The sequence below is a fragment of the Bombus bifarius genome, unplaced genomic scaffold, assembly GCF_011952205.1.
Source record: "Bombus bifarius isolate JDL3187 unplaced genomic scaffold, Bbif_JDL3187 scf7180000007987, whole genome shotgun sequence".
Lineage (NCBI taxonomy): Eukaryota > Metazoa > Arthropoda > Insecta > Hymenoptera > Apidae > Bombus > Bombus bifarius.
In genome coordinates this window covers 2,113,282-2,137,990 of record NW_022884369.1, presented here as the reverse complement: position 1 = coordinate 2,137,990, position 24,709 = coordinate 2,113,282, and the positions used below count along the sequence as shown (strand labels likewise).

General features: G+C 31.0%; 4 protein-coding genes and 1 long non-coding RNA gene across 7 annotated transcripts; 4 read left to right on the top strand and 1 right to left on the bottom strand.

Moving 5' to 3' along the window:
* Positions 1–1,060: 1,060 nt before the first annotated feature.
* Positions 1,061–6,265, top strand: LOC117205189 (integrator complex subunit 6). 2 transcript variants are annotated; one of them, XM_033443348.1, is made up of 9 exons: positions 1,061–1,396; positions 1,575–1,652; positions 2,867–3,106; positions 3,200–3,380; positions 3,469–4,193; positions 4,272–4,544; positions 4,625–4,958; positions 5,065–5,808; positions 5,918–6,265. In XM_033443348.1, the coding sequence occupies exons 1-9, from the start codon at positions 1,280–1,282 to the stop codon at positions 6,124–6,126; spliced, it is 2,901 nt and encodes a 966-aa protein (XP_033299239.1). In that variant the 5' UTR covers positions 1,061–1,279; the 3' UTR covers positions 6,127–6,265. The 2 variants fall into 2 exon arrangements, with proteins under 2 accessions (XP_033299239.1, XP_033299240.1); XM_033443349.1 differs by lacking the exon at positions 1,061–1,396 and having other exon boundaries at positions 2,867–3,104; positions 3,198–3,380.
* A 3,571-nt stretch (positions 6,266–9,836) lies between these two features.
* On the top strand, positions 9,837–17,158 carry LOC117205191 (double-stranded RNA-binding protein Staufen homolog 2). Of its 2 annotated transcripts, XM_033443356.1 has the most exons (10): positions 9,838–10,038; positions 10,508–10,583; positions 10,733–10,941; positions 11,031–11,573; positions 11,647–11,855; positions 11,930–12,265; positions 12,367–12,895; positions 13,025–13,233; positions 13,340–13,520; positions 14,035–17,158. In XM_033443356.1, the coding sequence occupies exons 2-10, from the start codon at positions 10,528–10,530 to the stop codon at positions 14,043–14,045; spliced, it is 2,283 nt and encodes a 760-aa protein (XP_033299247.1). In that variant the 5' UTR covers positions 9,838–10,038; positions 10,508–10,527; the 3' UTR covers positions 14,046–17,158. The 2 variants fall into 2 exon arrangements, with proteins under 2 accessions (XP_033299246.1, XP_033299247.1); XM_033443355.1 differs by lacking the exon at positions 14,035–17,158 and having other exon boundaries at positions 9,837–10,038; positions 13,340–13,707.
* Positions 17,159–17,252: 94 nt separating this feature from the next.
* LOC117205213 (cilia- and flagella-associated protein 20) lies at positions 17,253–18,377 on the top strand. Its single transcript, XM_033443400.1, has 2 exons — positions 17,253–17,922; positions 17,995–18,377. Exons 1-2 carry the CDS (start codon positions 17,647–17,649, stop codon positions 18,298–18,300), a joined length of 582 nt encoding a protein of 193 aa, XP_033299291.1. The 5' UTR covers positions 17,253–17,646; the 3' UTR covers positions 18,301–18,377.
* LOC117205217 lies at positions 18,366–19,403 on the bottom strand. Its single transcript, XR_004487196.1, has 2 exons — positions 18,968–19,403; positions 18,366–18,780 (listed from the first exon to the last, which is right to left on the bottom strand). It is a non-coding gene; the product is annotated as an uncharacterized LOC117205217 (long non-coding RNA).
* A 618-nt stretch (positions 19,404–20,021) lies between these two features.
* Positions 20,022–24,474, top strand: LOC117205202 (zinc finger protein 90-like). The gene is made up of 5 exons (XM_033443377.1): positions 20,022–20,183; positions 21,289–21,522; positions 21,591–21,820; positions 21,915–22,295; positions 22,369–24,474. Exons 1-5 carry the CDS (start codon positions 20,022–20,024, stop codon positions 22,712–22,714), a joined length of 1,353 nt encoding a protein of 450 aa, XP_033299268.1. The 3' UTR covers positions 22,715–24,474.
* The last annotated feature ends 235 nt before the right edge of the window (positions 24,475–24,709 follow it).

The window sequence follows — 24,709 nt, the reverse complement described above, 5'->3', positions numbered from 1 at the left end:
TCCTTACGCATTGTTTGTTTCTTCGCTGACTGCTTGATATCATTGAAACAGAATAAATCAAAATATGTTGGGTTACATACATTACACAACACACATTCCATTATATACTATTACACGATTATAATGAAAAGATAAGAAAGATAAAAAAGAAATATGCACTCAAAGCAGCGCAAAATCTTCCTAACAAGATAAAATAAATAGGTTACCTATTAATTGTAACATTATGTTTCTTCTTGCATACATGTATCTATTCATTTGGACAAGTTGAAACAAACCCAACTTTACGACACACTGTGTGATCGTAGAACGTATAAAATGTGTAGAAGTAGTATGTAACAACTATTTTATTCGATAGAAGTAAACAGCGTTTCGATACGCACTTATACAATGTCGAAACACGATGCGTTTTATACAACAGTGATAGAGATGAAAGTTTACTTGGAGGGAGAACAGCCAATAGAAATAAATTCTATGAAGTCACGTGGTTTGCGACGCAGTGTAACCACGAGCAAGATAAAGCTACCGTCAACAGAGACGAATGAAACGTAGAAAGAGAAGGTTAAGTTTTGTTCTCGTTAAATTGAAAGAGTAAGAAAGAACAGTAGGTAAAGAGAAAGACAGTCGTATATACATCGGTAGTAAGGAAGGAGATGAAGGACTGAGAACGATAGAAACTATACGTGAAAAGACAAAGGATATCGTGAGAGCGAGAAAGAGAAAGATAAAGGAAGGAGAGAATAGGAAACGAAGAGAGGGACAGACGAAGGAACGAGCGGACAGACTGGCAGACGGACTTGTCCGACTCGCGATCTCGTGGCTGCGTTTCAGCTGCTGTCCCGTGTGCCGCTGTTCACCAGGCACATTCGAGCACCAGTGGCGCGCGACGTAGCAGTAGATATTCGGTTCGGTATAGAGAAAGAGGGGAAAATACGTACATATATATACATATTAATATATATATACTATACATACACGTATACACATACATACATACATACATACATACATACATACATATATATATATATATATATATATATATAGGAAAAGAGGGAAAGAGAAGTAAAAAGAAAAGAAAGAGAGAGATCGAAAAAGAGTAAGAACGAAGCGGGCGCCGTTACGATAAAAGAAGTTTTTCGGAGAGCGTATTCGGGAGCGTTCAATGGTCGAAGCAGCTATGCGCCACGCCGTCGTAGGGCTGTTAGCTAGCTAGTTCTGACTACGGGAGGTCTCGGGCCGCAGTTACGACCTCGAGAACGAGCGGGTTCGCCTCGCGAAGATGACCATAATAGTCTTTTTGATCGACACGTCGGCCTCCATGAATCAGAGGGCATATTTGGGCGGGCGACCCACGCTTTTGGATGTAGCCAAGAGCGCCGTGGAGACTTTCGTGAAGGTACGCTAGTCAGACAGCTTTCCCGGCCGGGAGATTCAATTGTGATTGCTGTGCCCAATCATTAGTTCGTGTGCCATTGTCAAAAAGAGCAACGTGTAATAACGGACTCCCTGCCTTTTACTTTCCTGCAACTCGTAATTTTTAATCGTTTAATCCTTTTTTCTTTTTTTTTCTGTAGGTAAGACAAAGATCACCAGAGAGTCGTGGAGATCGTTACATGCTCCTGACCTTCGAAGATCCGCCCCAGAATATCAAGGTATGTTTTTCTTCGTATTACACTTGCTTTTACATTCGTATCTTTCACACTTTTTATCCTTTTCCCTTTTTCTTGTTCCTAAGATCATTGCATCTCTTTCTTACACGCACACATACGCTAGCTAACTACCATGTATAGTGTCTCATGCATAAAACTTTCAATTATATCTTTTCTCTCAAATATCTTTTCTGTTTTTCTTTTTAAATGCATCCATGATTCGTTGTCTTATATGACCAATCGATGCATTCATGCAGAATTGCCATGTTATTGGTCCCCTTCGATTGCTGAATAATTGATAGTCAGCAAGAAGGCAGCAAAGTGCAGCGTGCACTTGCCGTATCTTCTGTCCTCGGTTACGGAAGAGCAGCATTGTGGGTAGTAATACGCGAGTGGGGGCCTGCCCACGAGGGTTTCTTTCTTTATGGTTACGTGCGCGCCAAATTTACGAAATTGATATACACAATTTCGTTGATAAGACAAACTCACATGTGCTTTCCTTTTTAAATTTTAGAATCTATGCTTTGTTAATCCCTCTCCAACAAAAATTTTCTTTTAATTTTATAACAAAATTTTGATTTCATTCCATCCTATTCAATTTTGTGTTTATGAAATTTATTTATAAGTTGAAGTAGGTCTTTTTTTTTCAGAATTGAACATGATGATCAATTAAGAATGGCCCAAGGTTGAAAGTTGTTATAAGGATTAAGGTACTGTCACCAGTTTGGTAATGGTAGAGAAGTAAAATAAGTTTTCCATATGACAGTGGATCCTGAGACAATAAAGAATTATCATGCATTGGATAGAAGTTAATGTAAATATTGTTGATACAATGATGAATTTAAAAAATCACCAATGTGATTGACAATGAACATTGTGAATTTTTTATGGCTATTCTTTATTGTCTGCATATTTAATGTTACATGGAGGTTCTCATTATTGCAGAATAATTTTCTTCTCCTCCATTGTTGCTAAACTTTAGTGACAGAACTCCAAACCTTGTAATAAGTTACAATTTTGTACCTTTCTTGAATCATTAGCTTTGTCATTATTTTTGTTTTAGAAATAAATTGAAAACTAAAGATCAAGATTCTTCCAATATGGAAGACATTTCAATAAGAACATATATGATTTTTTATATTATTATATTACGTTGAAGAAGAAATTGTTTTCTCTTGGTTTTGATATATAACTAAACAAATACTCTTTTCTTCTAGGCTGGATGGAAGGAAAATTTAGCAACTTTTATGAACGAGCTTAAAAATTTACAATGCGTTGGGCTAACAACACTAGGTGCTGCTTTGAAACATGCTTTAGATGTCTTGAACATAAATCGTATGCAAACTGGCATAGATACATATGGACAGGGAAGATGTCCCTTTTATTTGGAACCATCAGTAATTGTTGTGATTACAGATGGAGGAAAATATACGACTAATAGTGGAGTTAATCAAGATGCAAGTTTCTTAATTGTATTTAAAAAGTAGAAATACCATCTTTTTCCTTTTTTATGGAAAAGATAATTGAAAAACAAAAAATGATTATTACAGTTTACACTACCAATGCACTCTCCTATACCCGGATCTGAACTAACCAAGGAGCCATTTAGATGGGATCAAAGATTATTTTCTTTGGTACTTCGTTTATCTGGAACTCCGGCTGTCGAAAGAGATACAGGTTTAGTGGCAAGTGATTCATCTCCTATAGATGCTATGTGTGAAGTTACTGGAGGTAAGGAAAAGAAAAATACTTTCATAAGATAATTTATTTTATTGCTGCTCATAAAAATACTGATATAAAAAATCTATTACTCTTGTAGGTCGTTCATATTGTATAACATCTTTTAGAATGATGATGCAATGTATAGACTCTTTGGTACAGAAGGTTCAGTCTGGTGTGGTAATAAATTTCGAAAAAATTGGACCAGATCCTCCATCTTTAAATAACGAAACACAACATGCAGACGACGATGAAAATGAGGATGAAAATAATACAACGAATGGAGCACGGACGTATCTTCCTAATCCAACGGTACCAGGAAACACAGCATGGCATTCTTGTAGAAGACTGATTTATGTCCCAAGATCTGCTCAGAAAGGTTTCGCGGTTGGATTCTGGCCGATACCTGAAAGTTTCTGGCCTGATCTGAGTGCTAGTTCTTTGCCGGCTAGATCGGCACATCCGAATGTAAAATTTACTTGCACCAGTCAAGAACCTATGGTGATAGAAAATCTTCCATTTGATAAATATGAATTAGAACCAAGTCCGTTGACGCAGTACATATTAGCCAGAAAACAACCGACAATATGTTGGCAAGTTTTTGTGGCGAATTCTTACAAATCAAGTGAAGTGGGTCATCCATTTGGATATTTAAAAGCAAGCACTAATTTAACGTGCGTAAATTTGTTTGTCATGCCTTACAACTATCCAGTACTTTTGCCTTTGTTGGAAGAACTGTTTAAAGTGCATAGATTAAAACCAACGAATGAATGGCGAACACAATTTCAAAATTACATGAGAACAATGCCCACTTATTATGCAGCAGTAAGTTTTCAATTGATTATCAGAATATTTAATTACTTTATTAGTAAATTTGAATAATAGTGCAATTTTGTATTACAGTCCCTCAGGAGAGCTTTAACTAGAATGGGTGCACCTACACCATTAGCTCAAACATTAATACCTGATAATATGGATAATTCGTTATCCTATAGTGTCTTAAATTATTTAAAACGATTAAAAAATCAAGCTAAAATTGAATTTGATAGACTATGTAATGAAGTTCTTTCCAAACAACTTGCTACTGCCAATATGACAAAAAATTTAGTGAATGGTAGTACAACAGTAACAGAAGGTGTGAGGGTTATTCCTAGAACTCCTTTAAAAAAAGATTTGGTAAATATTTGTTATTATCTACCATATAAAAATATTTGTGTTCTTACAGAATTAATGTTGTTTTTTAATCTAATCTTCAGGTATCACATCCATTATTACAAGATAAATTTACCGGATTGAGGGATCAATTAAATGAATTTGGTGGTTTTGTAGTCGGATTAATTAGAAATCAACAACGTGGTGCGCATAGTTATAGGAACGCATTCGACGTTCCACGAAAATCTTTGTTAGATCAAGTTGTTAGAATGCGAGCCAACTTCCTGCAACCTGGGTTGCTGCATACAAAATTACTTGATGATGATTACGTTCACTCAATGCCCCTAGCACAAATGGGAAATTATCAAGAATATTTGAAACGTATGACTCCACCATTGAGAGAAATAGAAAGTGCTCCAGTTAGACAACATATGTTTGGTAATAGTTCAAAATATTTGATAACTAATCTAGTTATTTTAATTTAAAAATATCAAGTTTACATTTATGTTAAAAGAGTATCTAATTTCTTGTGATTAAATTCCAGGTAATCCATTCAAAATAGATAAAAGAATGATGGTCGACGAAGCGGATATTGATATGGTTGGTGCAACATCTTCAACTTCCAAGGGCGGTCTTAAACGTAGCTTGCCTGCATCGGATGGAGGAGGGTCGCCTGCTTCGAAACCACCGCCAAATAAACGAAAACCGGGTCCAATTCCTAAAGATGTAGTCGTACGGAGACCGTCGTATACGCCTACGAATACTCCACCGAGTTCGCCAGTACCATGGGTTGACGATACGAAAAATCAAGTGACCCCAACTGCCGACTCGAATCAAGTTTCATCAAATATAACAAATTCTACACCTAGTGTATCAAATGCGCCGTGTATTAATTCGCCGGAGAAATTAGTAAATGGCCTTGCAGAAATGCCAACAATACCAGTTTTCGAACCAATTCCAGTGGAACATACTAACAATCACATGGATGTTCCACCAACTTTAACACCGGTAGTTAATAATGTTGATACACCTAAGAGCGAAGTGAAAACCGAGAAAACGGAAAATGTTAAGAATGAGTGTAACAATCTACCTCTTAATGATTGTGTTGAAAATAGTGTGAGAGTTGAAAATTCGGTTGATGAACGATTGTCTAATCATATCGAAGAAAAACGCGAGTCCAAAGTAGAAAAAGACAAAGTTTTGACGAAAAAAGAATTGGAAGATATTAGAAGACATAATTTGTCCGTTCGAGAACTTGTATATAAGGAAGTGCGAAGAAGAGGTACAAGTAAGTTGAAATGGATACGTATTTCTATTATCTTTTTATGTATATCTATAGTCTATGAAGAAGGGAATCTACAAAATAATTTATACCAATAATTATAATCTTGTTTCAGATTATGAAACACTATTTTCACATTTACACCAAATTCAAGGGACTCTAGATATACGACTTGCATTTTTGCGAGATATTGTGAAAGAATCATTACGATTTAAAAGACGTAATTTGGCATCATTACTAGAAGATCATTTGAAAAATCTACAAGAAGATAACTGGACTGTAAACCATAAGGTGAATCACAATGGTGCCACAAAAATAAGTTAAGAATTCATTGCATAATCGGGGCATTATTTCGATAACGAAAAGTACGAATTCAGTGAATGAGATGCAGAAAGTATAAGAGGGATACAAAATACCCCAATAAAAGCAAGTCGTACATCTATAAAGCGATAAGCGTACTAGCGTTTAAGGATGTATGTTGCCAAGGCGCGAGAAGTGATAATAATTGTTAAATCTAATGAAACAAAATAGCATTCTGTACGTCAACCAAGGAGATATGATTTCAGTACTTCTCTTGTTCTTTATTTTGTTACTGTACAGTTGGTAGAAATATGTTTTGTTCTGTATGAAAGATCAGAAAATCTGTGTTGCGACAATAAAATCTTTTTAGCAACAATTTAATAACTTTATAAACATTATTTAACATTCTGGATATAAATTTATTATACAATTTGTAATAATTTTTTAGTTTTTGGATTTGATATTAGAGTAAAATTACTGTATGCTATTCCCATTATATCTTTCTTCTTATCTAAAAAAAAAAAAAAAAAAAAAAGAAGAAAGAAAGAAAATTCATATAAATTTTAAGTCTCAAATGCAGGCATTTGGGATACTCCACATTTTGGGTAATAATTAACAATTGTAACTTCTTCTGTTTTTCAAATAAATTGATGTAAATATAACGCCCTGAAAAAGTACAACAGTATTAGAGTAGTACAATTTTACCAACTGTACGACCAAAATTAATAATAAATTTAAACAGAAATGACTATATGTTTTCTTTGACTAAGTTTTCTTTATATATTTTTTTTTTTTCTAAGATTTTAGCATGTACTATATTGTGATCTAGTGTATAAATGCAGGTTCAAGGTCATTAACATATGTGGTTTGTAAATTTAGTTGTGTATATTATTAATAGTATGAAACTATTTGGGTCTGATTTTTATAAACTGGAAAGATGCTTAATATGCAACATTAAAAATTTAACACATATCTTTTGTTTAAAAAGAGGTTGTAAAAATTTAAATTTTGTAAGTAAAAGATGCATATTATTTTATCATGTAATTTGCTAAATTAAAATACTTTGAAAATAGAACTTGTTTGATCATAACAAATCTTTCTTTTCTGATTTTTCTAGCTTTCTCAAAAATGGAATTTATTAAAACATTTTCAATGAAGGGTTGACAGTGCCAAATGCTATTGAAAAACGATTGTATTTATTTTTAATCCACTTCAACGATTTTGTTTCAAATGTATGTCTTATTAAAAAATAACAAACTATTGAACTGGCTGTAAAAATAAAATTCTTAATAAGAAAAGCCAGGTATATTTAAAATAAATTTTATTGTTATTACTTTAATCGTTATTTTACATTGAGTAGAAGTGGGTTGAAAAAAGGTATACAGTAATAGCAATGATTTATATAAATAATTAATAATGTCAAAGTCACTTGTTGCTATCTATAAGGAGTAATAGTGATTTGACCAAATATTAAGTGGATTGTCCTGGATTAAATGATCAGGCAGATTATCTTACCTATTAATCAATTAATTGAATCATGAGCATTATATGTGTACTAGAACTAAAGGAATTTCATCTGCACTGCATTCATTGTCATTATTCACATAAAAATAGGAGAAAGTTTTATGGGGCATACTAATAAATTACAACATATCATCTGTATCATTAAACAAATTTAAATATAAAGGGGCTTATTCTTTGATTTTCTCTGAATGCATTTTGATATAAAGATTATAATAATAGACATATATATTGCCCTTTTATATTTAAGGAATATTTTTTAAGTAAGATAATCAATCTGAACTTTTTTACAGGAACATTATATTCTGCTCTTTGTAAATTTAGTAGTGAAATTGTATATCAAATAGTATTTATTAATTGAAACCGTTAAATGTTTAATAAATTATTTTATAATAATGGAGCTTAGCTGAGTCTTGAAGACAATGATGCTAGACGCTTATTGGCTCCAAAGAGAAATTAATAAGAAAGTTGAATGAATATAACACAAAGTGCGATTCTATAATGAATTAATAGATGATAAGAAAAACTATGATGGGATAAGTAATACAATTACAAAATTTTTGTTATAGAAATTGTACTTTTTAATGTATTAATGTTTATTCAAGCAGATTAATTGAAGATGGTTATAAAAAATGTCAAAAATGTAGGAAAATACTTTGTACTATTTTGATTAAGATAATGCATCTTATAAGTTTATAAAAAAAGTGTTCGTTTGTAATTTTTTTCATGAAAGTGAATTTTATAATTCAAATATGTAAAAATCATTTTAAAAAATGAAAAATTATAAATTTAATACTTTTGCACATTAAAAAAGACTAAATTATATACTTTGAAGGAAAAGACTAGAAAAATATTAGTGTTTACAATTTTTTATGCCCTACAGTCCATTAAATTAAGATAATGATTTTATCAGCAAAATATCTTCAATTTACTTCTAAGTTCAATTCAAATTGTAATTTATTATATCCATATTATATATGTGTTCTTATTGTCTCCTTTAAAATACATTCAGTTGGTTATCCTTGTATCTAATGTATTAGTATGTGCGTTATTGTACATATACCACTGTAAATAAGCATATATTAACGGTTACTATCAAAAAACTTATATTGAAATGATTGTTCCATTTTTACGTTTATATTTAAAAAGAGAAATATAGCAAATAAGCTTAAAAAATAAATTAAAAGATAATTAAAACATTTTATATGGTGTGTTATTTTCATCTAATGTTTCAAATTAATTACGAAAATTATTCATTTACACATAAAATTTATGATCAAGTACTTGAATAATAAAAAGACGATTAATATACACTGGAATAGGTTATGTTTACCACACTTCGTACTGATATTATTTCAAGTTTGCTTTAAAATTTGTTCTAATATAAATACAGAATGTAAATAAAAGTTATATAATAAAAATAATAGTAAAAAATCCGAAAATCTATGCTCGACGATAATACCGATGATATTTATATCAAGTCAATGTGTCTTGTACGTAAACAATTACTGGTCACATAATCTATATACACAATCTATATAAACAATCTTATTTTATAAATGGAGACATTACATAACTTCTTTTAGTATTATTTAAGAATAAAAATTTATTGCGCAGTCATCGGAAGTTTATAGCGGCAGATAAATATACATTCACGTTAAACAATTTCATTTAATAAATAACACATTGATATTGAAATATTGTAACACAAAGTTGTGACAAAAAGTTAATAAACATCTATTGTTGGCTTGATTATATTTATAACAGAAAGTATATATAATATTGTAATATTAATATTTATACATCAAACATTTATTTTCCATAAAATTAACTAACATATGAAACTGACTTTATTATCAAACCTTTGGTATTTCTTCTTTAATTTTAATTAAGCATAAATGTACAAATATATGTACACGTGTTTATCAACAGCATTAATAAAATTTCAATCAATAATATCAAAGTAAATGTCGATTACATCCGTTACTTCAGTTTCAAAATTTGAATCTACAATGCAACGTTACACACAATATATTTTATTGATATTGAAGAATATTAGTAACTAAATACTATATTTAAACGAAATATTCAGTTTATAAAATACTCTTATAAATAATATGGAAAAATTATTGTTAATAACTGATGATTTAAAGAAATGAGAAGTATCGATAAGTATAATCGATATTGGAGACTTTTAAAAAAATCGGCAAGTAGGATGATTGGAAGGGATGAGAGACGGTGACCGAGAGGCTCACATCAAAATGGCCGCATTTTAGTCTACAGACGATTTTTCTTTACTGTTTGCCAATAGCCGCATAAAGGGCCTGGCAGTGTTCCCTTAAGTGGCAGATCTGTTTCGCCGGAAATTTCGCTGTCGAATAATCTGAAAATTTTCGTGAAATAGAATAAACTTTGGTAAGAAAATTCAACCGCATAATTCCGCTGCCAAATAGCCGGGCCAAGCCCATTGTCTATTGACTAGTTCATTAGAACAGAAATTTCTTACTCGCGATTAACGCTGTTACGCCTATCAATTATAAACGAATCTTTCTAAATACAGCTCGTAATATGTGTAATATGATTTACATGTACAATTACTGTCAAATATCTATTACCTCTGAATTACTCATTGTTTTTAACATTACAATGTCATTTTCATGCAATATATTAGTTTACCTAAAATAACAAAATCAAAAGTATGCCGTTTATGTGTAATACTTACATTGATGAAGTAATACTTATTCTTTATATTAGAATAGTCAATGCAGAAGAAATATCATTACAAATATGTCATCTTAGAATAAAAGATGGTATCACCCTAAATTCTTTTGTTTTAAATGAATTTGGTACAATATTTTTTATTCAATATCTTTATTCATTTTAGGTTTTGCATAATTTTTGTACATGATGTTACGTCACCAACATCACACAATGCAAAACCAACTTCGAGATCATAACAGGTTTGTAATATAATATAAAATTCTTTGTAGTTCATACCAGAGTATGATGTATATTTAAATATTTTTATTTCATAATGATAAAATATGAAGTGATCACTAAATACTAAATACTTAAATTTTTATATTTATTTTATTTGATGTTTTATTAGAATGGGTGGTCCGATGCGTCCTATGCAGCAGGCAAATATGGCCCCTTTACATCAGCCTCAGCATCCGTTACCGCATCGGAATCCACATCAACAAATACTGTCCATGCCCCCCCATCAACAACACATTCATCACATGCAACATCCTGGACCACCACATGGAAATCCAAGGCAACCAATGTTGATGGGCATGAATGCACATAATGCGAATGGTACATTGAATAAATTATAGCGTGTTATCGTACATTAGTAAATTATTTTTAATACTAGAAAGCTAACTAACATGGGTCACTTCTTTTAGGCACCATGGTTAGCGTCAGTCTAAAGGATCAAGCAAATACTGTTTCTGTGACTCTACAAAATCCAAATGTACCACCACCACAGTATCCACCACCGCAAAATAATCAACGAAATCCCCCGCCTCCGCAACACATTCAACAACCGCAAAGCATAGAATCAAATAAACCAACTACAAATGAAACAAACAGTGGAGAGTCCAGAGATCAAAGTCCACCTACTCAAAATCACGTTAATGTGACTGATTCAGCTTTGGCAAACATGAAAGAAAAAACACCAATGTGCTTATTGAATGAGTTAGCACGTTTTAATAAAATTCAGCATCAATATAGGTTGACTAATGAACAAGGACCAGCGCACAAAAAGCGATTTACGGTAACGCTAAAGTTGGGCGAAGAAGAATATGTTGCTGAAGGTCCTAGCATAAAAAAAGCTCAGCACAGTGCTGCTACTGAAGCATTAACGAAGACGTGGTATCAACGACCTCCGCCAAAACCTACAAAGACTATGAGAGTTGGACACCCGGGGAAATGTTTTGGCGGGCCTGGTATACTAATTACAAAAAATATATTCAGAAAATGTAAATATTATGAAGTTTTAAACTCTTCTCTCCATTATAGGAAATTTGCCACCAACTGTTGAATTAAATGCTTTGGCTATGAAAAGAGGAGAAGCCACTGTCTATACTTTTAGACAAGCTCCACCAGCAGGATTACAACAATATGTTACAAACGGTTTAGGACACTTTCCTCGAATATTTAATCCACGTTTTCCTACATATAATCGAGGTTTCCATACAGAACCTCAATTATATCTTGTATCTTTGAAGGTAAAAGAGTAATAAACACATCATTATAATTGTATTTCTGGATACAAAATTTTATTCAAAACATTAATTTATAGGTAGGAGAACGTGAATTTATTGGTAGAGGTCTGACAGGTCAAGCAGCACGACATGATGCGGCAAGCAAAGCTTTAGAACAATTGCGCCAATTGCCATTACCAGAAGAAATAGCAAATAATTGTAACAGTGGCGAAAACGGTACATTAGGTGAAGCTAAAGATCCAATTGCAGAATTGAAGAGCCCTGTATCATTAGTTCACGAAAAAGCATTAAAACGTGGCTTACCTGTTAGTTTTGAAGTTGTGTCAGAAATTGGTAAGCCTCATATTCGGACATTCAGGACGAAATGTACTGTTGGAGATAAAGTTACATTAGGAGAAGGACCTTCAAAGAAAGTAAGTCTTTTTGTATTTAAAATATAACATATTTTATATAGGTTCTTTGTACTAAACTAAAAAGCATGTGATATATAATATATTTGCGATTCAACGCATAGGTATCGAAGAAACACGCAGCGGAGTTCATGTTAGAAGAACTCAATCGTCTACCTCCATTGCCTGAAACTATTCAAAATCGTTTAGTACGTGTGAAACGCAAACCACCGGCAACAAAGAAAAAGTCGCGAAATCTTATAAAAGTTTATCAAGAACCACGTTCTGACTCTGACTCTGCAGAAGAAGTTAATCCAGTTTCGCGATTGGATCAAATACAACAAGCTAAACGAGAGAAGGAACCTGTCTATAATCTGATTGAAGAAAAAGGTGCTCCGAGGCGAAAAGAATTCGTTATGGAGGTTACTATGGGACAATATTCTGCTCAAGGAATCGGTCCTAATAAAAAGTTGGCTAAGAGAGCTGCGGCTGAAGCTCTTTTAACACAGTTAGGTTACACTAAGCCCCAACCACAACCGACGAAGCCATCGATTAAAACAGGAGAAAGTGAAAATGCTGAACAAAAACCTCGAAAAGTTACCTTCCTAGAAGATGAGCAGATCAATGAAACTCAATCTCATCCACCAGTAGGAGGTAAGATAATGTACACTTAATAACAATTTTTATAACATCCATTATGTACAAATTATGAATACTAAAAGTTAAAAATCACATTATTTGGTATAATACATAAGTGTCCTCAAAAATTTTTACATTAATCAGGAACTATTGGACGTCAGTTAGTACCTGGACTTTTATTAGTAGACGGAGGTCAGGAATCTAAATTAGGCAGTGGACCTAGCGTACAAATTGTTGCTGAAGAACTACGAGGACAACAGCAACAAAACCCACCCACTGTTTCTCCCAAAGATCAATTGAAATATCTGTCTCAGTTATTTAATTTCAGCGTGGAATTTAACGATTTTCCAAAGGTATATATAGCTATCTTCGTCTATAATTTAAAATATATATTAGCAAATAATACATGTAGTTGTATATAATGTGGAATAACAAATTAATAATCAATTTTGTTTTCAGGGAGCAGTAAACAAAGAATATCTATCACTTGTAACATTAAGTACAGATCCACCACAAGTTTGTCATGGCAATGGGCCAACAAGAACTGCGAGCCGTAATCAAGCAGCATTGAAAGCTCTATGTACTTTAAGTAAGCTGGGTCTTGATAATGCATCCAACTCACAAACAAAAAAAGAAAAAGGTGCGTCTGGGGATGGAATACATATTAGTATTCAAGTTAAAAACAATATAATGGATGGAGCTATTGATAAGTAGTTATATAGTATTTAAGATTTACATATAAGCTTAATTTACATTGCCCTTTTAAGGCATTGCAAAGGAAAATTAATTTAAGGACATTTCAAAAAGTCATTGATGAGAACAATATAAATGTCTGAAAACAAAACTTAAAAGATATGTGATTTCATTATAGGTTTAGTATTAATAGTAAACATTAATATTAAACCTTAATGTTAAATCTTCTGAAATACTATGATAAAATTTTTCATAGTATTTAATTTGTTAAATAGACAGGCGTAAGAGTCATTGTTTCCAGTATTGTGTGTTTCTAATATTTTTTATTATATATCATCAATTTTTTATTCCTATTAGTATGTATGTTGTTTTTATGTGTATATTTTCCTTTAAAAAAATTATTTTTTATATAGTATTAATCATGTGTTCCATTTTTATTAATGTATTTACATATATTACAGTTGTTGAATGAACTAATCGGAGGGAGAATGAGTCTTCTTGATCTATCTTTCTTGGGCCTTATTGCACGGTAACTTCGATATTGAATCACCGATGACTCTCGATCTTCATACATAACGCCATTGCTTCTTTAACTTAACGGATCGCGGATTTTGAAGATCAGTAGCTTTTTATGAAGGATAAATCTTTTGCAGTGCCTTAATCGCATCAAAAAATTGCTCAAGCACCAATAAATAATACAGTCTTCTTTCTTCTCCTTTTTCTTCTTTTCTTTCGCGGCAACTGATCGTTTGCAGCAGCCTTTCATGGATTTCTGCAACGATTATAAATATGGCACGAAGAATTTGTATCTACAATTGCGTAAATGAATAAATATAATTTAAATCATATTTTTTACGCTTAAACATATAATAACGTCTTGAAGTAAGAGGTGTTATTGGTGCTTGATCAAGATTGTGATCTTAACAGTGATTATTGATTCTATTATATTTATTATAACAATTTCATTGATAGGGTCACAATCAGTAAACATAAACTGTTTAAACATCGTAAATGAAATGGTCATTTTCCAGAGAGTCGTGGTTTATGATCATAAAAGCATTGTAGAAACATTAAGCGAAAAATATTGAAATCTGAGATGAAATGCGGCCATCTCCTAATTTCTTTATTTAATCCTTGGCTTTCTCATTCTCGCGAATAAAATGTCTTTTATGTCTTATTACCTACTATGAACGCGTACAAATCAGTGAAACAATTTCATGATCTTCATTTAGATTCATTTACATAGATGTAAAGCAACTTTAATAGACTAGTCTTATTCCGTATAAAAAACTCAATGTTTTGTTGAGCGAAATGAAATTCTTAATAATGATTAATTTTGAAATTATATATAGTGATCAATACAAGAGAAGCGCATTTTCCAAAATGAGATTCAGCAAGAAATTGAAAAGAATTATGTGTATTAAGTGTCTCCAACTGAGAAAACAGTTTTTTATCATCGTAATATTCACCAAATGCTTAAGGATGCTTTATTAAATCAATTTAATTATAATGATTTACAAGATTGCACACAGGTAAATAATACAAAGATGATACAGGTTTGGCAATTGGTTGGGGACTCTTTAAACGTATTCGATTGTTCTCCGAGTTTTTGTTTTAGAATTTGTAAAATTGAAGAAAGGTAATGTGATATATTCATATTATTGCCCCAATTTGCTTTTCTATGGGGCCTAGAAGCACTCTGGGGTTATATTCGTGTTTTACAAGATATTGAGAAGTAAAGGATATTCAAATTTTCATACATCCGTTATCTAAAACGAAAATGGAAGATAATCTGGATGTATTGGAAATTATAGATAAGATGGTAATAATTCAAAATTTGTCTCGTTGAATCATGGTTATTAATAAAATATGTTTGATTTAATTATATTCAAGATTCCGATGAGACTACGCTAAAGGGACAACGTCGTCGAATTTTGTCTTATTGCCAGAAGCTTATAACGATACTAAATTGGTCATGATATAAAGAATATCCAATAATGAATGAAGATAATGTCGAGAAATAGAGTTCGTTCTATCTATATAAGAACAAAAGAAAATAATACTATTATATGATTCTCTTATGAAGACTTATCTTATATTCATTATTCTCACTCCATCAATCTACAGATTTCTTAAATATTAATGAACTCTTAAACAAAAAGGAAGGAAAAAGAACATAAACAAATGATCGTAAAATTTCAGTAAAGCAATTGATTACTTTTCCACGATATGTAATACGCTCTGTATCATGGAGATGAGAGGAAAGAAGGGTTACTTATATCATTTATAATATTTTATTCTTTCAGATAACCATTCATAACGCAAAACCTTCCGAATAATTTATAGCTCACTCGAGGACGAGTTAATGAATGTTCCTTTTTCTGAAATATCGCTTCATAGGTGAGCCTTCCTTCTTCACGTGGGATTCAGTGTTCCAAATAAAAGAAACAATGAAAAAGAGTCGTGGTGAACCTCTTTCGCATAGTTTTTTCAGTAAAAAAAGTAAGAAAATGAAAGAAAAAGAGAAACATGAATCCTACGAAAATGTACCCCTGTTGCAGGACCTATTTTATCCGCGTAAACTGTAATACAATAGTTAGTCATAATAATAAGCGAATAAAGTATTAATTACTAAGATGTCTGAAGTGGAAGTATCTCGATGGAACACAACGATTAATGTGATTCCGAGAAAATGTGGATGCATTAGAATAAAAGGTGACGATCTATAGTTTGCTCAACGAGACAAGAGAGTAGACATAAACGTGGTGATTCCAGTCACAGCAATCACATTTTATTCGTGTCTACTCTTTCATCTCGTTGGGCAGACCATAAATACTTATTTTACAAGTAACTCTTTCCTTTTAAATCTGTAACTATCGGACAATTGTACTATTGGAACGGAAATTTATATACCTGACTATTATTAAACTGTAAATTATTATGTCGTAAAAACATACGTACTTCGTTTTGTGTTCCAACTTATTGATAAATAAATGCACAAAAATTTCAATTTAGTATTTTCAACAATTAAAGCGATTTTATGTTCGTATAATTAAAACATTAAGTTTATGTGAATTGTGTACCGATAGTTAAAGAAATTATTTCAATGAAAGTAGTTGAAAATGTAAGTGAATTATCCAAAAATTTCTATTAAAAAAACGTTTAAACGACCCGTTAATTTAATCTGATAATGCTGTATATGTTTATGTTAAAAGAATGCTTTCCTAATGATGGGAAAAAGGATCATACTATGCGATTTATTGTTTTTAATGTTGTGGTATAGAAAATGAAAGTTGCGCTTAAAATAAATCAGTTACTTTGTTTTTTCTTATTTATTCCTTAAGAGAATACAGTTATAAAATGTAATTTTCAGTAATATCGAGCAAAGAAAAAGCATGATCGAACGGGAAAAAGACTAAGAAATAAATAATGGCAGTAAAGATTTTACACTGATAAAGTTTTTTATGGCGAAAAATCGTTAACTCTCTTTTAAAGAATGGTCATCTAATACGTAGATATCTATTGCTTATTTAAACTTTATCGGTTTGTATTTGACATCAATAAACGACTGTAAAAACTTTGAAATGCATTATATTTTTGTTTTATACATCTGAAATTTAATTCTAACAAGTACAATCGTACATCGTCCATATTTTAAATTTAAATTGCCAATATCGAACAACTGAAATCGATAAATTCGAGATAATCGATCGATTTTCGATATAGCTGTAAATTTAACGGCAACATTGATCAAACACAAACGGTATAGGTTATGTTTATCGCTAAAGTTATTTAGCAAATCAAATTTCTCAAAGAAGATGTCGATTTAAACTAGAAATGCTTTTGTTGATTGAATAATGTTAAGTATTATGTGGAAATCACCTTTTAACAATAAATCTATTAAAAACATGTAACTTTTTAGTGAACCTCAAGTCATAAAATGAAAGGTTAAGTTACAGATAAAAACGAAAGCATAAAATTCATTGAGATCTCTTGACGCATGTCTGTGAACAAGAAACACGACAGAAAGAACTATTTTTTAGATTAACAAAGACAAAAATAAGCAAGTGAACATGTTTAAAAATACATTTCAAAGTGGATTTTTATCAATATTGTATAGTATTGGTAGCAAACCATTACAAATTTGGGATAAAAAAGTAAGAAACGGACATATAAAACGAATTACAGATAATGATATACAAAGTTTAGTATTGGAAATATTGGGCAGTAATGTTAGTACTACATATATAACTTGCCCAGCAGATCCCAGAAAAACTTTAGGTATAAAATTACCATTTCTAGTGATGATAATTAAGAATTTAAAGAAATATTTTACTTTTGAAGTCCAGGTAAGAAAATATTTAACTAATCGTGTGTAACAGAATACAATATATCAAATGATCATAAATATTTGACTTTAGGTTATTGATGACAAGAATGTGCGCCGTAGATTTCGTGCTAGTAATTATCAATCTACAACTAGAGTAAAACCATTTATTTGTACAATGCCAATGAGACTGGATGATGGATGGAATCAGATTCAGTTTAATTTAGCTGATTTTACTAGACGTGCATATGGAACAAATTATGTGGAAACATTAAGAGTTCAAATCCATGCAAACTGTAGAATACGAAGAGTATACTTTTCTGATAGATTATATTCTGAAGATGAATTACCAGCAGAATTTAAATTATTTTTGCCAATTCAAAATAAGGCAAAATGTTAAGTTAGTACTAATTTCTTAACACTTTACAAAAATGTTTAAGAAGAAACAAGAATAAACAACAAATATTTATAAATTAATCAATTTCGTGACTTTTATTGATAGTTCATACTTATTTAATAAATATATGTTTAATACATTAACAAATTACCATGTTACAACAATGATATGTTTCATTAAATATATTTCATTTTTGACGTATATATATTTCTGTTAAACATTACAGTACAAATTATATTAAAAGATATGTTTATTAAGTAATGATGACATAATGCGTACATACGGTAATTCCATTTATATTCAATTAATCACCTTAATTGTATTTTTTATTCAATAAAAGGTATGAGTTAATTGGTTAATTACTTGTATTTTTTGTATGAAGCAAAATTTAATTTTTGTTACTGAGACAAATGATATAAATTCATAAAAATAACTTATGTTCGAAACATTCGTTTATCTATTAACCTTAAGAGCATAATTCTCCTAAAATTAAGAGATCACACTTTGCTATATTAATCAAAAATAACATTTTCTTTATGTATAACGAAACATAGTAAAAAATATATAATCTTTTGCAGAAATTTCATATAAAACTATATAATTTAAATGTTAATGATATAAATAAGAAGAAAACACATACGCATTAAAAAAGGAGAAAGCACATACGTACATTAAAAACTGCAGAAAATAAGATAGCAGTTGTATATACTTGGAAAGTGTATTAATTGCTAATTATTAAGTATTGATTTTTTTAAATGGGGACGTAGCATATCAAGGGGGAGGCTGTTCGTTCGCAAGTACCTGGAACTATTTTTCACTGCGACAAAAACATCTACATTCATCCCTTCTACCATGAGGCGTAGTAATACATGCTCAGAAAAATGGCGGGAAAGTTTGGAAAAATTGTCATTAAATTTATCGATGTGGCGCAATTTCTAAGAAATATATCGATCGAGATCTATTTCTAGTGAGATAAATTCACAATTCTATAAAGGCGGAGAGTATAAAACAACTCCGATGAATCATTGACGAAGAAAATAAAAAATACGAACGAATGAATCAAAGAAGATGGCGGACCAATTAAGAGTACCGCGTTGATACATTTTATTCTTTATTTCTAGCAAAGGGTAGTATTTTAGAAATACGAATTCATGGATCCACGTGAAATCTTTAATTCCTGCCTAAATAACGATCGAATGATAATAAAATACATTATAATATTCTAATAGCAAATATCGGTTAATACGACCGGAATCCATAAATAAAACAATTGGATATATACATATGTTTTTCAAATCGACGAATGCTATTATATATTTTGTATTGAGCACTCGTTTCGGGAGAGACGCCGACGCCCGGCGCCGACGTCGTTTTTAAAGCGTCAACGTTGTGCTGGAGTAATCTCACCCAATCCGGGAGACTCATAAGTAAAAAAAATCGTTAGAATAATCAACCCTCTCAGACACGCTGGCACGTCGTAAAGATGCATTGCTGAAAGTTTTATATCGGACGTTTCCGACGTTTTTCCATCACGGTGCTAAGATAACGAAAGGGAGGGAAAATAAGCAATAAGCAATGAATTTAACATTGTGAAACGGGGCCGCGTGAATCATTTAACATAAATCATTTTTAAATCGTGCTTGTACATATAAATTAGTGAGAAAAAAAAAATATTTCCTTAGCGTGGTGATATCTCGTCATATTTTTTTTTCTTTCTTTTTGAAATGGGTACGGCGAGTCGCGATTTCGAGCGCGATCGGGAGGACGAGATCCACTGCCGAATTTGTGCTAGTGACATACCAAGAAACGACGGGGTCCACATTTTCGCTGAGGATGGTAGACGGCACTACCTGCAGACCAAAATACGAAAATATCTCTACATCTTGGTAAGTCTTTCTCCGCTCCGTGTAAATCAGCGCGATCGCCGCTGTATGCGCGCCTGCATGTATATACATACAGTTTCGTGTGTAGGCCTAACATGTGTGCGGATTTTTTTTCGAAAACTCCACTTGGTACCCCGTTGCCGGATGTTTCGCGCTCAATCCCGTCTGTATCCTGTTTTCTGTACATGTCAAGAGATACATGTATATTTATCTCAAAAAATTTGAGAACTGTTACAGAACTTCGAAATTTTGTAAAATGCCACAGCATCGATACAAGTTCGAAATACATCTTTTTGGGCAAATAAGACATTAAAAATAGTACATGTAAAGTAATTAACTCACATAGAAATTATTATTTTATTATTGTTTACAATTTAATTCGGTTGATTAATGAAAAATCGTATTGTAAAATCATCTGTATTTAAAAATGAATTTTAAACAAAACGATATATTTTATGTATTTATGTAAATTAATGTGAAAATTAACGTAATTATAATTCTGATGTGTATACATTGCATTCGGAATAATCGAATATCCATAATTAGGAAAATGGAAGAATCCATTTTGATGGGAATACAGAAGTGTTAAAAATTAGCATTTTATTGATTACGATAAGTATGCTATATGCACTATATAACTAGCGCATCTATAAATATAATTCTATTCATATAATAATTCATAAATAATGAGTAATTTTCCGATAAAGAAAAATTGTAAATGAAATATTTAATAAAATTTGAATATTAAAAAACATTTTTAAGATTAAAATAAACAAAATGAATTATTAAGATAAAATTCAGGTTATTTTTCGTATAAAAAAAAACTGCCAGAAAACACACATTTGTTTTATAATAAAGTAAATAAAATTTATTAATTTTACAAATAATTTAAAATCGATTTTTTATTAAAAATTTTCTTGCATTTTCAATGTCTAAAGATTTTTTTTCAATAAATAATGAAATATTAAAAATGTTGATTTTTCTTATTATTTCAATAATTTTTAATACTTTCATTAATTTCTAATCACTATTTTTCTATATCATATTTTTTGTACTTTTTATTCTTATATCAGTTTATTATCAATACTGTAATTATATTGTGTTGTAGGTGTCCTCTGAAGATAAATTATCAAAAATGGTATGTGTTACGTGCATTAAAAGATTAGAAAGTATTCATCGCTTTGCTATGATGGCATATAGAACGCAGGAGAAGTTAAAATCTCAGTTATATAGTAATAGTGATGATACAAATATACAGGATGTAGAAAGAGAAAGTGTTAAAGATGTGCAAAACACAAGAAGGATAGAAGACCGGGGATTATTACATACAATATTAACAAAAGTATATTACAATCATTATATGCTTTAATTTATTTTGTAGATATTTATTTAACATCCATCATCTTCTAGGGGGCAATAGAAATTTTGGCTGAAGGCGAACCACTGGGACCATCAGAATTAATGTCACAAGATGATAAATGTCATACTCCAAGTATGGAAGAAATGGAAGTCAAGGTAGACCCAATGTTATTTTTACAGTATGGTATGGAGAATTCAGCATCAGAAACTTCAGAAGCATCTGATACAGAAGAAATAATAACAAAAACAAACTCCCCAGAACCATTACCATTAACAAATAAGTAAGAATATTTATATTAACATAACAAAACATGGTATAGTATCTTCTTAACATGTATGATTATATATTTACTCAATTGCATTTATCTCCTATAGAATTGATGAAATAAAAAAGGAAACAAAAGAAGAGAGCAATGATAAATTACAAGAAGATACTGAAGAACTTATTTCTAATGTATCAACTAAACCTCATGAATGTACAATATGTGCTCGATCCTTTATATCTCAAATTGGTTTACAAAATCATTTATGGTCTCATTTGCCTAAAGATAAACGACTTGATGGGAAGCCTATTTTAAGATCCCAACAAGTGTATTCTACTAATGGTGTACTTCATATGAATACCGATAATAATTCATCAAGCAATTTTATCTGTCCAATTTGTAGTAAAAAAATTTCTACTAAAGGAAATCTAAAAGTACATTTGGAAACTCATCGGCCTAAGGGAAAATATGGTTGTGACATATGTGGTAGAATGTGAGTACTTCAGTTAAATTTGATTGAGTATCCAATAAAGTGACTATTAATAAAAGTGTTTATTGCATTACAGCTTTAAAACACAGTCAAATTTATTCAGACACAAGGAGTACCATGGAGGAATACAATTTCCATGCAATGTATGTGGGAGAGTTTATCCAACAAATTCTACATTACGAGCTCATAGTATAACGCACTCGGATTTGAGGCCGCACGCGTGTCCTCTTTGTGATAAAACCTTTAAAAGAAATCAAGATTTAAAGTTTCACATAAATCAACATACAGGTGCAAGGCCTTATCAATGTCCATATTGTCCGAAAGCTTTCGCGAGTTCTGGAAATTGTTTCTCACATCGTAAAAGAATGCATCCTCGAGAAGTACATCGAGATAGACAAAGAGCAGCAGATTTAATGAGATGAACCATGGGTAACCAATACGAAGAATGGTTTTAGAAAAATAAAATACTTTACGATATTATCGTATCCATGTGTATTAGCTATTGGAATGAGAAACATGAGCTTTAATTTTGAATATTAATGGTGCTAAAACGCAAGGAGCAACGGAACTTTTGTATATTTTAATTGAGTCGTTTGAACATAGTACTAGGTACTTATTGTTATTGACAAGCACTTAGTTGTTTGTTCTTATGGCGTAACTAGGTCTTCTTTACATATTATAAAATAGAAACAAATATATATTTTTCTTAATTTTTTAACTTATTGATGTTATCAAACTTGATATACTTCCATTGTTGTTGATGAATTTAGTGATTATTATTTATTGACTCATATATAGTACAAGTGATAATAACGATAGGTTTTAAACTTTCTAGTTAAAATAAGAAATTCGTATTTTTTACCGTTTATCAATATTTAACTTGTATACATTTTCTTCTGCATATTTAAGGGTAGAAGTTATAGACCACCCTTGCTACCATTTCTTAAAAACGATTTTATGACAATGCGATCGTTAAAAAATTATATATAAAGTAAAATTTTATTTTACATGCCCATCGTTAACGACGTAATGTCGAACATTATTCAGTCGAAGAGCAGTATTATTCAAATAATTTTCAATGTAATACAAATTAACCCATCGGTAATGAACACAATGAAGTATTAAACTTTAAAATTAAGATTAAAGTGTATCTCTCGTAATTTGCATAAAAAATTGACTAGTAAAGAAAATTTAGTAAACGTAAGATAACTGTGATTTTTTATAAATCGGTGGTATATTAGAAAATTCAGTCATATCCGATGGGTTTAAGTATATATGTATTGGATATTGTAGATATAAAACAAAATAATAATAGTAACGTAACTACTTATTTCCGTACGCTCAAAATTTGGTCTAAATTTGACAAAATATAATTTTTTTTAATATTTAAATACGAGTAAGGAATTTACAATATTTTTTGAAACCTTGAACGGGTACTCTGTATATTGTATGTGATATTTTTAAGCAACATGTACTTAGTATATTTTCAAGAGACAAAAGGTACAAAGGGTTGGACGTTGAAATTATTTGATATTTATTTCACGATTGTTGTGTCACCGAAGGAACGATTTTATTTTTTTCTTGCGAATAACGTAAATGGATTTGAATGGTGATGAACGTTCTAAAAAAAGGAACGTGTTATTTTGTCCATATAAAAAGAGCTGTTTAACGATATTTGATAAAGTATTTATATTTATGAAATGATTAAAAAATGACCAAAGGCGAAAAAAGAAAAGAACCGGAAAAGGAAGCATTTCTTTAGGGAATAAAAGTAGAAAATTTTGTAGTTCGAGGCATATTTTTAGCACAATACATGAACAATATCATCATTAAGTAACGTTAAGACTGTATACGAAATTCTGTGTCAAATTAGAGTAATTGCGTAAATGTAAGAGATTAGTATACAATATCAATGGCTGTATGTGACGAAAGATGATGAGTCTAGTTTATTCAAAATACAGTATTAAGTATAATGAATAATGTAGAGGCTGTAGCTACCGTTACAAACGATCATAATGTTATTCTTTTAAACAGATATACGATTAAAGAAAAGTAAATGTTAACTAAAGTCTGAGTAGCTTTTAGGAAACTTTAGATAAGAGTTTTTAGAGAAGAAGTCATGTAAATGTAGAGGATTATAGCCTCTGCTTCCATATGTATCGTATACATCGCACACGTGCTAGATACTCCAAAAAAAAAGCGGATGTTTGATAATGGACGGTCACAGAATAATGTACGACGATCACGTAATTAAGAAGTAGTACTTACAGACGGAAGAAACCGTGTGTAACTGCGTGCTACCATTGCTAAATTAGTGTAGTAGGGTGGCCAAGCTTTCGCCATACTGAAAATGAAATGGACCAAGAAAGAATGGAATAGTATTGTAATTAACACATCGAATTCAATTTAAAACAAAT